The sequence below is a fragment of the Lutra lutra genome, chromosome 9 (genome assembly GCF_902655055.1).
Source record: "Lutra lutra chromosome 9, mLutLut1.2, whole genome shotgun sequence".
Taxonomy (NCBI): Eukaryota; Metazoa; Chordata; class Mammalia; order Carnivora; family Mustelidae; genus Lutra; species Lutra lutra.
Genome location: NC_062286.1, coordinates 50,151,615 through 50,167,159, shown reverse-complemented (window position 1 = coordinate 50,167,159; position 15,545 = coordinate 50,151,615). Strand labels below are relative to the sequence as shown.

The following is a 15,545-nucleotide window of genomic DNA, read 5'->3' as shown; positions in this document are numbered from 1 at the left end:
ATTCTCAGGCCCCACCCTAGAGCTGCTCAATCAGAAAGGACAACAGTGGGGCACAGCAAGTTGCGTTTCATTAAGCCCTCTGGGCGATGCTAATGCCCACCCACTTGTTCTAGGACCTGGCAGAGGATACACCATCTGGAGACCATTTTGGTGGGCGAGGCTTGAGATTTGTTCATCCGAGGATTGATTATGGGAGGTATGGATTATGGAGAGGAATTTAGGAGGCCTCGAGTGGAGGGAGATTACAGCTCAGAGCCAATTAACTTGACTAAATCATACCTTCCTAACAAGAATTATTTGCTCTGGAAGCTCTTTGCTCATGCCTAGTTGGGGAGATGTGGTTGTGTTTGTTTGAGGGGTGATTACATTATGATGACTCCATAAAAGGCCTGTTCATGTGGCCATCTTGTTCTACGCAGCAGGGAGCTACTTCGCTGCTTTGGGGACTCCACTAGGGTTCCTCAAACGGGCACCCATCACCACTGTGTGGTATCTTTGCTTTGAAGCTGAGCTGGCGCTTTGCTTTTCAAGCCTCTCAAAGAAATGTTCCCCTCCCCAGTATCCCTTGACCTGTCCTGGACTTGAATCTTCTCCAAGAGCCACAGGACTTCTGACACCTTGTCCCCATTTTGCCCCACACTCACACTGCTAACTGATAGGGTTCCAGCCCAGCAGCCAGAGTTCTGAGTCCCTAGGGTGTAGAAGCACAGTGACCAATCATCCCAGTTTTCCTGGGACAGGGATTTCCTGGAGTGTGGGACTTTGCGTCCTGAAGCTGGGAAAGTCTTGGACAAACAAGAATGAGTCAGTCACTCTAAAGGTTCAAGAGAGGCAGCCCTTAGGAAGCAGATGAAGGGAATATGGAGGGGCCCTGGACCAGAACCAGGGAGTGTGTGTGTATGTGTGTGTGTTGTCTATGTGTACTGAAAGGGCAACACAGGTGTAAAGAATACTTTTCACACATAACGGCTGACAAATTCCTAGCTCTACACCAGTAGTCATTATTTCTGACCATGATGCCATTTTTTCCTTCCACTTGCCCAGGTTTGTGAGGCGGTCAGTGATAGATGCAATATTTGGTCACTGGGATAATCACACAGACTCCTCTTTCCTTACAGCCTCCCCCATCCCCCAAGTCTGACCCTGAATCCCCTCAGCTCTTACCTTCCACAGTGGCCAGAGATCCACTCCTTCCTCAGGCCCCTGCCAGTCCCTGGTCTCCCCTACACTTGCAGGCATATGAGCTGGCTCCAACACTGGTGAACCTCTCCTCTCTAAAATCTCCACCGACCAGGCTCGAGCTACAGTACAAGGCCTAAATTCCTACCTTTGGCCCTTTCTCCTCTGCTTTCTTCGTAAACCATTTTCTTCTTTCAGTTAGGCCCAGTCGCAGTTACAGGGACAGAGCGTGCAGTGGCCAAAAGCATGAGCCCGAGTCACCTAGGCAAGCAGGTTAGTGCCAGCCCCACCACTTACAAGCTTCACAGCCAGGTGATGGGGTGGTCTTGGGCTTCTGTGATTCAGTCTCTTTACACTTAAAATGAAATTAAAGTCTCATTATCTCCTGGGAAAACTGTGAAGATTAATCCATGCAAATCCCTTGAATTGTGCTCAGTAAGGGGTAGCTCTTGTCTAACAACACCAGGTTCCCTTCTGCCTTCCAGTCTTGTTCACTATCCCTGAAAGAGCCTCTCCTGGGACCTCCACCTGCAACTCAGGCCCTAGCTGACTCCCCTTGGATCCTGGGAAGGTCACTCTCAGAGCATTCTTGAGAATGAGACTGTGGGATCTGGGCAGAAGCATGGAAAGGTCTGAGGGGGGAGGAAGGGCAAACACGGAGAGAGGGAACCAGGAAAGAGCCTCAGCATGGTCTTGTGAAGATCAGCAGGGATGGCCCTGCTTAGGGGTAGGCCTCTTCCCTCCCTATCACACTGCCAGAGAGTGATTAATTACCAGCAGAATAAATTAGTCTCAGAAATGTCCACCAGTGAGGGTAGGCTGTTGACTTCACCCACAAGGCCCTAAGCCACTACACCAAGCTCCACGTCAGCGGGCCTCCCAATCTTTCTGCCAAGGCCACCATCCTGGCGGGGACACTTCCTGCCCAAGTGCAGGGCAGAAGTCACAGAAGTAGGGTTGTGGCCCTTCTCCCTGGGGGCTTCACTTAGCCTGTGTCCCAATATAGGGTTCTTTCAGCAGAGGTAGGAGAAGGGTCAAGACCCCATTAACAAGAAACCGCAGGGTGGGGAAAGGGTAGAATCAGGTGGCCACCTAGAGGTTAGAAGCAAGGTCTGGGGGGGGGGGGGGGGGAGGGGCTGAGGAGGGGAGAGAATCAAAGACCTGGTGGAGTCCTGCCACCAAAGGCAGTCAGTAGGGGTGGGTCACCCATAGCTACCAGAATCCCATCTCCTACTCCTCGGCTCAAAGTTTCCAGAGCACTGTGAGGGCTGACAAGCACTGGTTCTGAAGCCTGGCAGGATGCATAGGTCCAAATCCTGACCTAGTGGCTCTTGCTTCGTGAAATGGGCATCATTATATCACCGACCTTAAAGAGTTGCTACCAGGGTTAAAGGAGACATCGAGTTTAAAGCGCTCAGCCAAACACGGAATCTGCACAACAATCACCGATTTTGCTCTTACCACCACCGCCGCTGGGATTGAGGCCTCCTGCGACTGAGTCTCAATTTTATTCTCAACAACTGGGAAAACTGAGCGTCTGGGCTATGAGCCAGAGAAGGCCGGATCCACACCCTCCCTCCACCCGGGAACCGGGACAGGGCGCGGGGCACGGAGGTGAGGAGACGGGGACCCAGAGCCCGGCCGGCAGCGGCTTTGCCTTCAGTCGACCACCTGAATCTCTTCTTCTGTCAGGTGGTGCCCGGAGTCCGGCGGGCCGGGACCGGGGCCGCCATCCGGCCGCTGCAGGCCGCACGGGACTTCGGGGGACAGTGCACTCAGTGAGGCCACGTCGGCGCGCATCTCCTCCACGTCGCGTCTGAGCTTGGCTCGCCGGTTCTGGAACCACGTGACAACCTGTGCGTTGGCCAGACCGAGCCTCGCCGCCAGCCCGTCACGCTCTGAAGGCGCCAGGTACTTCTGGAAGACGAAGCGTCGCTCCAGCTCCAGCACCTGCTGCGCAGTGAACGCCGTGCGTGACTTTCGCCGCCTGCGGCCCGTCGGGCCGGGGCCCAGCGCACCCGGGGCTGCGCGGCCTGCGAGGATAGGGCGGGTGTCAGTCTCCGGTCTGCAAGAATCGGGCTTCTGCCCGGAGGGGAAGCTGAGGCGGGGGCAGGGTTGCGGGGGGGGGGGGGGGGTCGCTGTTGGGGTCGGAGGGTAGCTTAAGCCAGGGGCGGGGAGGCAGAGGGAGAAGGCGGACCGGCGCCAGAACCGCAGCCGCTTACCCAACCAGGGTTCAGGCTGAGAGGGGAGTGGGGGACATAAAGTGAAAAGGGCCACGTGGGTATGGGAGGCAGCAGTCTTGAGGGCATCTTGCGGAGGTGAGGGAGTGGAAGGAGGACGGGCCAGAGACGACTTGGCGCAGAGGCAGGCCAACTGGGGCAGGACCTTCGAGGCCTTGGGACCGGCACCGAGGCGGGGACCCACCGTGGTCAAAGTAGGGGCAGCTGGCCCCGGACGATGAGTGTTAACAGGAACAGGACCATGGCCTTCTAGAGACGCACGGGTCACGATGGGCACTCTCGGTTTACACTTCTTTAGTGACACGGCGCCTCCTCCTCCAGCCCAAAAGGGAGGTATGGGGAATCAAAGGGGTAAGGAGAGGCGAAGTACGTCCCGCGATCCCTGCCTCCGCAAGGACCTTCTGCTCCTGTGCGTTCTCCTGAAGAGAGCGGCGTGGAGCAGAGCAAGGTCCCCCGGAGAGGCCGGAACCTCGCCTCCCAGCACTTTCTGCACCGCCCTTGCCCTAGCTCATTCGTTTACAGCCTCTAGCTCAGGCCTTTTGTCTCCTCACGGGTCTCTCTCTGTCGCGATTGGCCCGCCTACGGTGAACGGACCCACGGGGCACTCGCTTCTCGACAGACCGATCCTTCCCCTCGGCGCTGGCAGCCTCCAGGAGCGGCCGCGAAGCCTGGGAACTATGGAGGGGAGTGAGTATCGGGAGATGCAAGTCCCGGCACGTGAGTCGAGGGCAGGGGGCGGATTAGGGTGGCGGCCAGGGTGAACGAAGGTTCGAGACCGGGACCGGGAGGAGACAGATGGGGAGAAGGTTGAGTCAAAGTGCGTGACCTCGCCGGCGCTGTACCTTCAGAGGACTCCGGAGCGTGCCCGTCGAGTCCGAGGAAAGTTTTACTGGTCAGCTCCTCCAGCGCGCACAGAGGCGACGTGGGACCAGGGCTCAACTCTGGAAGCTGAGACGTAGAAGGTCCTCGGGTAATCCTGCGCGGGCCTAGGATGTCTGCGATGCTGAATAGTGTCCGGGGTGTCCGAGGCTGGGGTCCCGAGTTCATGGCCGCTCGGGTTGTGGCGGTCCCGCCGCCGGATGAGATCCGCTCCGCAGCTGCCTGGGCCCCAGCGCGCGGTTCCCGATCTGGGCCCCCCGCCTGGGACCCGCCCCCCGCGCTGGGCCCGAGCCCCCTGTGCCCCTCCTCCTGCGCCCCCAACCCCCAACTCGGGGCGCGCGGTGGGTCTGGAGCTAGTAGATAACCCGGCAGCAGTATTTCTACAGGGTGGGGAGGCTCGGAGAGAAGCCCCAGAACAACCTGCCGTACCCGGCCGCTGAGCTGCTTCGCGCTGCGGGGTGCGGCCCGGTGCACATTCTGGCTGGACCCTTCCTGGACGGCCCCTAGTTTCTGTGTGTCACTGACTCCCCGCCAAGCCGCTGCTCTGGCTCATAAACTAGTCGGCAATAAAATTGCTTCCCCTGGCCCCAGCGGATGGGGATTTGCAAAATTCCGAGGAGGGATACCAGAGCTGAGTGTTCTAGGATGTCCGATCTCTCCTAGGAAGAACCTCAGTCTCCCGTCCTAGCCCCCTCGTCCCCGCCCCACCCCTGCGGAACGCTCTTAAAGAGGTCCTGGCGGCTGGAAGTTATTAGTGCGGCGCGAGGGGGCTGGGGGGAACTCGAGACTCGGCAGGACCTGGCCTGGCAGAGAGTCTGCAACCGGGAGCATTGGGGATGCAATGTGGAAGCAAAGGCAGGTGAGCGGACTCCTCTGGCTCTCTGGACCCAGGCCAGTCCACCGCGACTCAGAGGCCCTGGGAAAGTCAAAACACACGAAGAAGCGGAGGAGACCTGGGCCTCAGGAGAGAGGACACAGCAAATCCAGAGCTAGCGCTACTGCCTGGGCTGGTCTTTGCCAAGGAAGTCTGGCCTCCACAGAGACCCATCAGCCCATCTGTCTTTGCCTCTTTATTAAGCTCCTGTAGTTCAAATAAGGATTCCCCAGCCTGGGAAGCCCAGAAACCACTGTGTAGGAGCAGCAATGGGAAGGGCCACACTGGTCACGCCTCATAGAAAAGTGACCTGAATGCCAGACTTCATGGACCCAACCAAATCCTGGGACAGAAACCCCTGCCACCTCGGGGACAAACTCTAAGGTCTAATATATTCATTCCTTTTTTCTTTTTAAGATATTATTTGAAAGACAGCACACAAGGAGGAAGCAGACTCCCTGCTGAGCAGGGAGCCCGACCTGGGGCTCAATCCCAGGACTCCAGGATCATGAACTGAGCCAAAGACAGACACTTAACCGCTTAACTAACTGAGCCACTAAGGTGCCCCAGGGATATTCATTCCTATCCGATTTGTGTCCTTTTCTTTCTTTTCTCCCCCACCTGTTCTAGTACTTAGCTCACACCTAGGTGAGCACTCCACAGCGCTCCTTTGTAGGAAGAAGGCAGCTCTGGGAGAGGGCTGCTTCACCAGTGGAGGCCCAAGAAGGCATGTTTTGTTCACATAAACATGCCCAAATAGCTAGGGGATTCACAGCTGAGAGAAGCCCCACCACTCCCAAGGAGCTCACCATTCCTAAGGGACATGCCTCCACAGGATTCTTCTGGTTTTTTCCAACAGTGCCAAGAAGAAGTCCCTCCTGGACTGGCCATCACGTCACCTCTGTAGACCTCTGCACCTCCCACTGCTTGTGCAATGACCCTCTGTGCCTTTTCCCGGGGGCAAGTGGAGCCTGCAGCTGAGGTGCCCTAAACAGAGCTTGGGAGATCTAAGGCACCTGGGCCAAAGACTCTTTAACAAGGACCAGAAGGCGCTTTGATGGTGGGGGTGAGGGAACCTCACATAGCCCAAGGCACTGGCCTGGCCCACCACCAAACAGAGGCGGAGAAACACCGGGTCCTCTTGGTAAGACCCCTCCCCGCTCCCCCAGACACACTCAGTACGCTTGCAGCCTGAGCAGCACACTCAGCCCAGCGGGCCACTGCTGGGGCTGAGAGCAGAGCCAGGCCACGGCAGAAAACCCAAATGCCTCAGGACCTTGCTAATTGGTTACTAATAGGGGGAGGTGGAAAGGGGCCAAGAGAGACCCTCCTGGCTGGAAGCCTCAGTCCTCTGAGGTTTCACTTAATCTGCATTTAAAGAGGGTCTCAGGAGCCTGCTGGAATTGCCTAGCTCATGTCCCAAGCCTATCACCAAACACTCTTGTGTCCTCTGTGTAGCTTTTAGGTCATCTCTTCCTCGCTCTCAGTTACTAGTGTATTTGTGGGGAGTACCCTCTCTCCTGAAGGGCCTTTGCCTTCCTCCTCTTCCATCTCTAGCGCCTATCTTCTCCCCCGCAGCAACCAGGCTCAAGTAATGCGGTTGGACAACGGAGTTGGGCGATCCTCATTTGGGGGACAAGAAAGAGAAGGAGAGACTAGTAAAGGCAGAAGGCCACTGACAGCAGAGCCTGTTAAGGTCAGCCCAGCGGCCAGGGACGTGTCCAGACGATGGTGAGGCCACAGTAGGGGACTTCTTCCAGCAAAACCTCTGGAACCTGAGCTGGGAAGAAACTAGATCCGCTGATGGGGGTAGGAGGAAGGTGAATGATTAATGAGGGAGATTAAGAGATGAAACCTGGGTTCTGGGTTGGGGGTGGGGAGGAGGTTGTGGAGCTCAGCTGTCTTGTAGGCTTCCCTCACCCATACCTCCCACCCCAGGGTCCAACGCTCCCTGTCCCGGGCCTCCTTCACAGAGGGGATTCATAGATACGCACCCCCCCAACCCCCGTCTGTGGTGGAGGTTTTCCTCTCTCAGGATTCTCAAGCCACCCCTTGTGGTCTCCCATCTACTCGGATTCCCCTCATTGTCCTTTCAGACATTTGGGGTCCTCTGCTCCTCCCCGTTATCGAGATCCCCACATTCCAACTTTCACTCCCTCAGGAAGATGCCTCTACTCCTATTTAAGGATGCTTTCTCACACCTCTGTTCATCACCCCCTTTCAGATGTCCTTTTCCTTGTAGCCCCACCTTCTCCCTCATTCCCTGACACCATACCTCTCAACCACCTTGCCCACCTCAGCCTCCCATCTGGTGGGTTCCCTGACCCAGGCTCACCCCAAACTGATGCCCCTCTTCTTGGCAGAGATCTGCTCAATAAACAACCTTCAGTCTCCAAATTTCCCTTCCGGGGCATTCCTTTGAACTCTGTGAATGTAAAGGGAAGGCTGGGGGAATCTTCGGAATAACCCCCTCAGGGAGGTGGAAGTACAAGAACAGTCATAGAGAGGTGCTTGGCTGCCCCTTTAGACCCTTAGGGAAGTCCGTTAGCCAGTGAGAGGGAAGTGCGAGTTAAGGGAGGAAACTCCAGGCAGCGGGGCGGGGCGGGGCAGCCCTTCATCTATCACACTTCTGAGCTTGTTTTCTCTTTCAGAAAATGTTGCGGAAAAGAATTGACTCAGACACTTAACATTTTAGTTTCGTTTCTTGGAGGGCCTTGCTTGGGTCTGTGATCCTGTGGCAGCCCTGTACGCTGGCTCACCGCCCCCGGTTCTGTGTTGTTCTGTGGTTATGGAGGTTGTGTGCGCCAGGGGAGTGGCAGGAGACTTCGACTCCATCCTCGACACACACACACACACACACCCACCCCACCCCACCCCCTCTGAGACCCACTACTCCACCACCAGTGAAGTCCCTTTTCCCTCCTTTTCTGCCCAACCCTGGTGCTGGGAGAGACGGGCCAGGCTGAGAGGGACTGGTTCTCCCCTGTGCCAAAGGTGAGGGCAAATCTCGGTGCCCCTTTCCCCCAGGTGAGTGTGGACAGCCGAAATGGCTAGATGAGAAGGGGATGGGGCAAGAGCCAACTCGACCCAGCAAGTGAGGACTGACTGACGCCTCCACCCAGAAGTGCCGCAAGGTCAAGGGCAGCACCCCCTGGAGAAGGCCGGCTGAGAGCTGGCCTCTTGAACACAACCAAGTGACCAAGCGCATTCTCGGTTGCCCAGCTCAAGAGAACTGGGCTTGATTCTCCCCGTGGTGCAGTTCTTAACCTGAGTGACCCTGGGGGACGGACTCTGTGAGGCGCATGCCAGGGAGGGGATAAGGGACTCGTAAACAGGGGAAGAGCAGCGCTCGGCCCTCAGCCCACAGCTGGCCTGCATCAGTCACCTTGGGAGATGGGAGATGCACTGCAGCTGCCTCTGCCACAGCCGCTGACAGACACAAAGAAGGTTCTGCCGAGCTGGGCGCAAGGGGAGGCTGCCTGCTGCACCCCAGGTCCCCGCCTGAGCACCTTCTGCTGCCCCTTGGCCTCAAGCCATACGCTGTTAAAAGCCTCATCCTGAGGCCTGGTTCCCAGGTCAGGCTTATCTTCTGACTGGGCCTTCTTGATGCCAAGCTGCTGCCGAGCCCCAATCAGACGAGTCCCCAACTCCTGCAGCTGCTTGGGGACCCAAAATATCCTTAGGAGCATTTCTACTCTCTTTCCCCCTCAGCCCACACCTCTGGCGGTCGTGGTGGTGGTGTTAATTCCTTAAAAGTGCCCTTCCACCTGCAAACCCCTGGAGAACAGCCTCGGTGGGGCATGCTTGAGTGGAGCCCATGCCGTGAGTCCCAGAAGACAGGGGAGGAGCCCAACGGATGCAGATATCATTGACCCCAAGCCTCAAGATATATGCTGGTTTAGAGGCAGGCACAAAGGGGTGCAAAAGCCTGGGTTCTGGCGGAGAGAGGGTTTCCTGGAGGAGGTGATACTTGGGCCTTGAAAGAACAGCTGGGTGTGGGGTGAGGGAGAAGTACTCTAGGCATGAAGTCAGAAACGTGCGACGGTTTGGGAATCGCGGAGATTCTGTTGGGCTGAAAGTTCTACAGTGTCCCCGCCCTGGTCCTCACGGTCCGCCCATTACACTTGAGGGCTCTTCCTTGCCTTCTGCGGTCCCTATACACTGTGCTCTTCTCGTGACCTACAAGCTTCATCTGTGTGTAGGGAAGGCCAGGTCTACTGTGCACTGGTCACTATGCTCAGGCCCCTCAAACATACCACTCCCACCCCGGGACGCCCCAGGCTCAGGCTCTTTAGCCAGTTCACACCATCTTCACGGAACTCCTCCCCTAGGTCTTCTGCCCCCATCTTTATCCCTGGAAGCTCCATGCCTTCAGCCCTCCCCAGCCATGCACAGTGACCCCTTTGAATTCACTGGAGTCAGACTTGGGCCCGTAGAAGACTTAGGCTTCAAAGTTGAGTTCTGGCAACATTGATGCTGCTGGCTCCTTTCCCATTCGTCCCAGATTCAGCCACAGCCCATTAGCTTCCCTCAGGAACTTCTTCCTCCATCTGTTACTGTCCCAGTCAGACAAGTTTCTGACTACCCTACTGAGAGGCTACAGAACAGGGAGACTGGCTGAATTTATGTCCAGAGCCCAAGGCTCATGTCTGGGCTCATACAGTCAAGGAATGTTTGCTGAATTAATCAAGGAAATTAACAGCCTTGCTGCTTTCCTCTTGTTACCTGAAATTGCCTTTGCTCTCCTGGGCACCACCTTCCCTCTCCTCACCCTAGCTTCACCTGATCCAGGTACCTGAAGGCCTACTGAATCCTGTATGGACAAGCATGTCTCCAACTCAACACCCTTGTGCTCCCTGTGTCCTAACCCCCTATTTTAAAAAAATTATTCTTATATATTTTTTAGATTCTTTGGAATTTTCTTTAAAATATATCAATCTTCGAGGTGCCTGGGTGGCTCAGTGGGTTAAAGCCTCTGCCTTCGGCTCAGGTCATGATCTCAGGGCCCTGGGATTGAGCCCCGCATGGGGCTCTCTGCTCAGCAGGGAGCCTGCTTCCCCCTCTCTCTGCCTGACTCTCTGCCTACTTGTGATCTCTCTCTCTGTGTCAAATAAATAAATAATATATCAATCTCCTTCAGTCCTGCAGTGGTCCCTGTCCAACCCTAGCCCTACCCTCACTGCTCTTGAGTTAGGACACCTCCACTCAAACCTGTAGCATATGCTACAAAATTCAGGTACAGTGAAAACTCCCCTCCAGAAAGCCTTCCCTTCACCCCCCCCCCCAAAAAAAGGCTGGTATGGGTAACCTGGTTCCACTTAGCTCACCTTCTGAGTTTTATATGTGTAGGGTCCTCTACCCCTCTCCTTTGCCTCTCCTTTGGCAATTCACTGAGGGACCACGGACATAGAGAGGCCCTCCTTCAAGATGAAACTCAGAGGATTTCTGAGGGAAGCAGAACACAGAACAAAGCGTGAGTATGTGGAAGGAAGAAAGGAAAAAAACAGATGCTTTTTAAAGTTTTTATTTCAAAAAATAAAGCCACAGTTTATTTCACATAAATATCTGGGGAAGGAAGGGGACAGGGATGTAGCGGGGGCTTGGCCCCTACCTCCTCTTCTCTTTCACACTGTATTGTAAAAGCAAAGGGGATGGCTAAGGAGAGAACAAGCAGAAGAAGCAGTCAGTGGGAGCTTCTAACCCAAAACGCCCCCTCAGCCCATTGCTGCCCTGGGGACTGCCTTGACCCCAGCTTACCTTGCCAAACCAGCGGGACAGCCATATCTGCTTCATGGTCATGTGATCTGGGAGAACTTCATTGTCAAAAAGGAGCTGTACCTGGGAGGGGAAATGGGGCACAGCTTTACAAACTGCTCTCTTGGGGTGCCTGGGTGGCTCAGTGGGTTAAGCCTCTGCCTTCGTCTCAGGTCATGATCTCAGGGTCCCAGGATTTACCCCACATTGGGCTCTCTGCTCAGCAGGGAGCCTGCTTCGTACTCTCTCTCTGCCTGCCTCTCAACCTACTTGTGATCTCTTGCTCTGTCAAATAAATAAATAAAATCTTTTAAAAAAAAACCAAAAAACTGCTCTCGCATGTAGGTCAAGAACTACCATGATCTATTACAGATTCCGTCCCTCCCTTTCAACCCCTTCCTTCCCCAAAAACCTACTGTAGAAATACTTACATGCTGGGGATTTAGCATTAAGCGGTGACACAGGACCCTCCGGAGATGACGAACTTCAGCTCTAACAGAACATCGGACGTATTTGTTCTGGGGACAGGGATGGAAGGCAAGAGGAAAGGTGTGTCAGGGAAGGGCCACAGGGAAGTGAGTGTCCTTAGAGAGGCCCTCCCCTCAGCCCCTCTCACCTGCAGGATGCTTTTATTCTTGTCTTTGCCAGAACTGGGGGAAACAAACACAAGTTAGGGAGTCTGATCCTTCTCAGTTCCCACCCAGCACTATGGTATACTCTCTTCAAGGGAACAGACACTCCCTCACTGCAAGCCCCTCCCTGGTTCCGAGTCACTGACTGTTACTGCAGACAGTTCAGGACCTGCTCCTTACCTCAGCCGTTCCAGGCACAGGCTCAGCTGCTCATCATAGCGATAGTAGTGGGCTTTTGAGTGGTCAAAGCTGCTGAAAGGGAGGCCGAGGTTGCTCAGGGCTGGCTCTAAGAAATAGTGAGGACAGTGGCACAGATTCCATATTCCTTTTCCCCCAGAGAGCAAAACTGGGCAAGAGGGATGTTCTGGGGGCTTTTTCTTACCCTCCTGCTGCCAAGGGACATACCTTCCCCACTGGGTTGGGTGACCCGGTCCAAGCCTCGAGACTGGTAGAATTCTCGAATCCGTTTCTCTTCACCTAGAAGGGAGGGGAGTGTGGGAAATAAAGTATTAGCCCTCCCTCATACTTTGTCCCCATGACTGTCAGTCCCCATGACTCTTTACCTATGTGATTCCCACCAAAGCCCTTGTCATCTCCAGCATCAGTCCTCTAGAGGCCCCTCAAAGTTAGGTTGGTCACTCACTGTCTTGTAAGCCAGGCACTAGCTTGTATACGATGTCCTGCATGACCCGGTCCAGTTTGAGGTTGAGCAGTGGCTGTGTCTCGTGGATCTTGATGTTGCACATGGGGCAGTACTTACTGGTTTGGAGGTACTTCACAATACAACTCTTGCAGACTGCAGGAAGGAAAAAGCAGACTCTTGGGCCCGCTGGGGATGGGGTTCGTGCGCTAGGTAGGGTGCCTGGGTGGTTGGCGCAGGCAGCCAGCAGTGTGGCAACCGGCTTGATGGGGACTAGGGCTTGGAAGAACCAGCCAGGGTCCAGGGCACTCACACGTATGAAGACACTCTGTGATGGTGGTAGCATCCACGAAGTAGCCAGCGCACAGGCAGCAGACGATGTGCTCATTCAGGTCTTTGATCTTCACTCGGACCTCCTCCTGCGGATCCACTCTCCGTCACCGATCACCCCCTCCAACCCCAATCATACGCCTTCCCAGCTCAGGAGATGCCTTTCAACAAACCCCACGGCCAAGTCTCGCACTCTGCGCGGTCCGCAAGGGATTAGTTCCCGGGAACGGACACTCCCCCTCCGCCCAGCAGGGGGCTCCGCGCCCAGCGGGGGCTCCCTTCACTTGGACTCGCCCGACCTTCCTTTCCCAGGGGAGACTACACGACGTGGGCGGCACAATGCGCAAGCGTCCTAGCTCGGAGTTTGGCAACCCGACCGCAATCGCGCAGGCGCATTGGGTACCCTGTCTCTGCGCAGGCGCACTGGGCGCCAGGCCAGCCACCGCCCGTCCTCCAGCCGGCCCCAGTTCGCACCGCTAGCCGACCACAGCAGTAACCCTGCCGCCCCTGCACCTCGTTCCGTAGCGGGTCCATCTTGTACACTGACTGGAGCTGGTTCCGAAGCCTCATCGCGATCGCAATCTGGCCCCCCTGAGGAGACGCCATCTTAAAGGCTGATCCCGGCCTGCCACTTCCGGTGCCGCCTGCGGGGCGGGACTTGTCGCCCAGCAACGAGGGCTTAGGTCTTTTCGGATTCGCTGACCCTCTGTAAGGCCCCGCCCATGTCCCTTTCTCCCCGTGTGCTCACCTGAGCCCCACTGGCCCCTCCCCCTCCTCAATCCGTAATTAAGGAGGGGGTTTGTGGGGAGGGGGTCCTATCTCACAGACCTCTTGTAGTAATCATCACAATAGACCCTACCCTACCCCGGGACTAACTTTTGGAGCCAGCAAAAGACTGCCCCCTTCTACCCCAAAGGGCCCAGCGGTCTCCGCCCGCCGCCGATCAGGGTCGTCGATCTCCCGTGACCAGGACCCCGCTAGAGAAACCCCTCCTGGGTCCTTTCCTCGTACTGTAGCCCTCGTCGGCTGACGCGTCCACGTTACGGATCTTCATCCGAATGGCAGGCCTTCTCCCGGCTCCACGGCGGGAGTTTCTCCGGGCTTTGCGGAGTCTCGGAGAGGGTGGCGGGGAGGGGAGACCCTCAGGGACTTGGTGTAGTGATCTTATTCTCCCCCCCCTCCCCTGCCGCCGGGGCTTGTGGAGGGGAGGGGGGGCAGACCCCGGTTAATGATGATGATTCAATCATCGGCGCCTGCGGAGGCCTGGGACAGACTAATGCAGAGCAGATGCCGAAGGAGGAGGGGAGGAGGATTGGGACACTACGGCACATAGACACGCCGAAGCAGCAAGAGACTGCAGTAGCATAGGCCCAGCCCCGTACTCAGGAGAGTCTTAGGAGCTCTAGACCTTGTACACCGCGATCTCTAGGTAAGCCCCGTACTCAGGAGAGTCTTAGGAGCTCTAGACCTTGTACACCGCGATCTCTAGGTACTTCCAGTGGGACTGAAAACCAAGGATAAGTTTACTGTGAAGTATTAACATCAAGTGTAGTTGGGAGACTCAAGGGAATGATCCCAGTGGAGACTACTGAGGGCGGTCTTCCTTTCTAGAAGAAGTGGGACATTGTGTGGGCACAATTTAGAGAATAGGGTTGGGATGCGTGGATAAGAAGTATGGTGGGAAAAGAAAAAAAGGCAGGGTGAAGGGGAATGACTGGAAAGACGAACAGGAAGGCCACGGGGTGGATTTGAGAGTAGTGATAGAAGCAAGGCCTCTTGGGGCTGGGACTTTAGCCTAAGGGCAATAGGGAGCTAGCAGACATTTTTTTGAAGGGAAGGAGTTACCCTATGAAAGAAACATTTTTGCTCATTTATCTTTGAATAATTGGAGTGGATAAGCAGCAAGAAAATATGAGATTAGTGATTTTTAAATCAACCCCTTCTCACTACAACCACTGCTTACCTCCCCAGTCCAAGATACCATCATCTGTCCTCTGGATGATTGATTGCAGTGGCTTCTGGCCGGCTTTCCTTGCTCCACGTTTCCATATGAATAAAAAGGATATAAGGAAAGTTTTTTGAGTTGATGGATGTGTTTGTTATCTTGATTGTGATGGCTTCATGTGTGTACACATACACTTTTATACACTTTAAACATGTACAGTTTATTGTATGTTAATTTACCCTAAGAAACTTGTTTAAAGAAAAGCACAATATTTTAAAATCAGGCATCTTTTCCTTAACCTAATAGCTTCCATTTTCAGAATAAAAGCCCAAGTCCTATAATGCTTCAAGGCCTTGCATGGTCTCTCCAGCCATACTGGACCCCTTACTGTTTGTTCCACAGATAACACCAAGATATACTTGCATTATCACCAACATGAAATGCTCAGATATCTAAACGATTCCTTTCTTCCTCCAGGTTGTTATTCTGTGAGGCCCTCTATGATCACTTTAGATAAATCATGACCCCTGTCCTTTCACTTTCCCCCTTTCCTTTGTTTTCTTCTTAGCATTTATTATTATTTAATATATGTCTTGTGTTTTACCTGCCTCCCCCGCTAGAATATAAGCTTTGTATGGCAGGGATTTTTTTTTTTTTCTTCTGTTGTGTCTGCAGCTCTATATCCAGTGCCTGGTGTGTGGTAGGAGTTCAATCAAAATTTTCTGGATGAATAACTGAATAAATGTATGTTGTGGTAATGATGGCCTAGATTAGGTTGTATCAGTGGGAATGGGAAGAAAGGGCTGTATATGAGACATTTCAAAGGGAAGCATAGGAGGGAGTGAATGAGGAGCTTGGGAGGTGAACGCCTCCTCCAGCCTGCCGGACTTTAAGGTGGCTGCAGCAAAGGCAGGTGGAGCTCACCAGAAGGTTAGGACAGAGGGTTGGAACACAAGAAGTGTCAGAGCCAAGGATAGAGGTCCCAGAGTTTTCTGAGTGGATATAAAAGATGGGACTATTAGAACAGATGAAGCCTTCAGCAGATAATAGAGAGGGAAAGCTGAAGTCTGAG

General features: G+C 54.7%; 2 protein-coding genes across 4 annotated transcripts; both read right to left on the bottom strand.

The window, feature by feature from the left end:
- Positions 1–2,668: 2,668 nt before the first annotated feature.
- Positions 2,669–10,604, bottom strand: LBX2 (ladybird homeobox 2). 3 transcript variants are annotated; one of them, XM_047746014.1, is made up of 3 exons: positions 10,500–10,604; positions 4,262–4,520; positions 2,669–3,212 (listed from the first exon to the last, which is right to left on the bottom strand). In XM_047746014.1, exons 2-3 carry the CDS (start codon positions 4,464–4,466, stop codon positions 2,839–2,841), a joined length of 579 nt encoding a protein of 192 aa, XP_047601970.1. In that variant the 5' UTR covers positions 4,467–4,520; positions 10,500–10,604; the 3' UTR covers positions 2,669–2,838. The 3 variants fall into 3 exon arrangements, with proteins under 3 accessions (XP_047601970.1, XP_047601969.1, XP_047601968.1); XM_047746013.1 differs by lacking the exon at positions 10,500–10,604 and adding an exon at positions 5,982–10,146 and having other exon boundaries at positions 4,262–5,214; XM_047746012.1 differs by lacking the exon at positions 10,500–10,604 and adding an exon at positions 5,982–10,146.
- Positions 10,605–10,680: 76 nt separating this feature from the next.
- On the bottom strand, positions 10,681–13,452 carry PCGF1 (polycomb group ring finger 1). The gene is made up of 9 exons (XM_047746011.1): positions 13,042–13,452; positions 12,512–12,617; positions 12,202–12,354; positions 11,964–12,035; positions 11,739–11,844; positions 11,543–11,576; positions 11,358–11,444; positions 10,930–11,010; positions 10,681–10,827 (listed from the first exon to the last, which is right to left on the bottom strand). Exons 1-9 carry the CDS (start codon positions 13,132–13,134, stop codon positions 10,780–10,782), a joined length of 780 nt encoding a protein of 259 aa, XP_047601967.1. The 5' UTR covers positions 13,135–13,452; the 3' UTR covers positions 10,681–10,779.
- Between the last annotated feature and the right edge of the window lie 2,093 nt (positions 13,453–15,545).

What these genes read in the sequence shown, in the direction of transcription:
- PCGF1 (XM_047746011.1), bottom strand. Translation starts at nt 13,134, where the DNA reads ATGGCGTCTCCTCAGGGGGGCCAGATTGCGATCGCGATGAGGCTTCGG. An exon ending in CACCCAACCCAGTGGGGAAG is followed by an intron (nt 11,845 to 11,963) that starts GTATGTCCCTTG and finishes ACTATTTCTTAG; the next exon opens with AGCCAGCCCTGAGCAACCTC. An exon ending in TAATGCTAAATCCCCAGCAT is followed by an intron (nt 11,011 to 11,357) that starts GTAAGTATTTCT and finishes TTCCCCTCCCAG; the next exon opens with GTACAGCTCCTTTTTGACAA.
- LBX2 (XM_047746012.1), bottom strand. An exon ending in CGCTCCGGAGTCCTCTGAAG is followed by an intron (nt 3,213 to 4,261) that starts GTACAGCGCCGG and finishes CTATCCTCGCAG; the next exon opens with GCCGCGCAGCCCCGGGTGCG.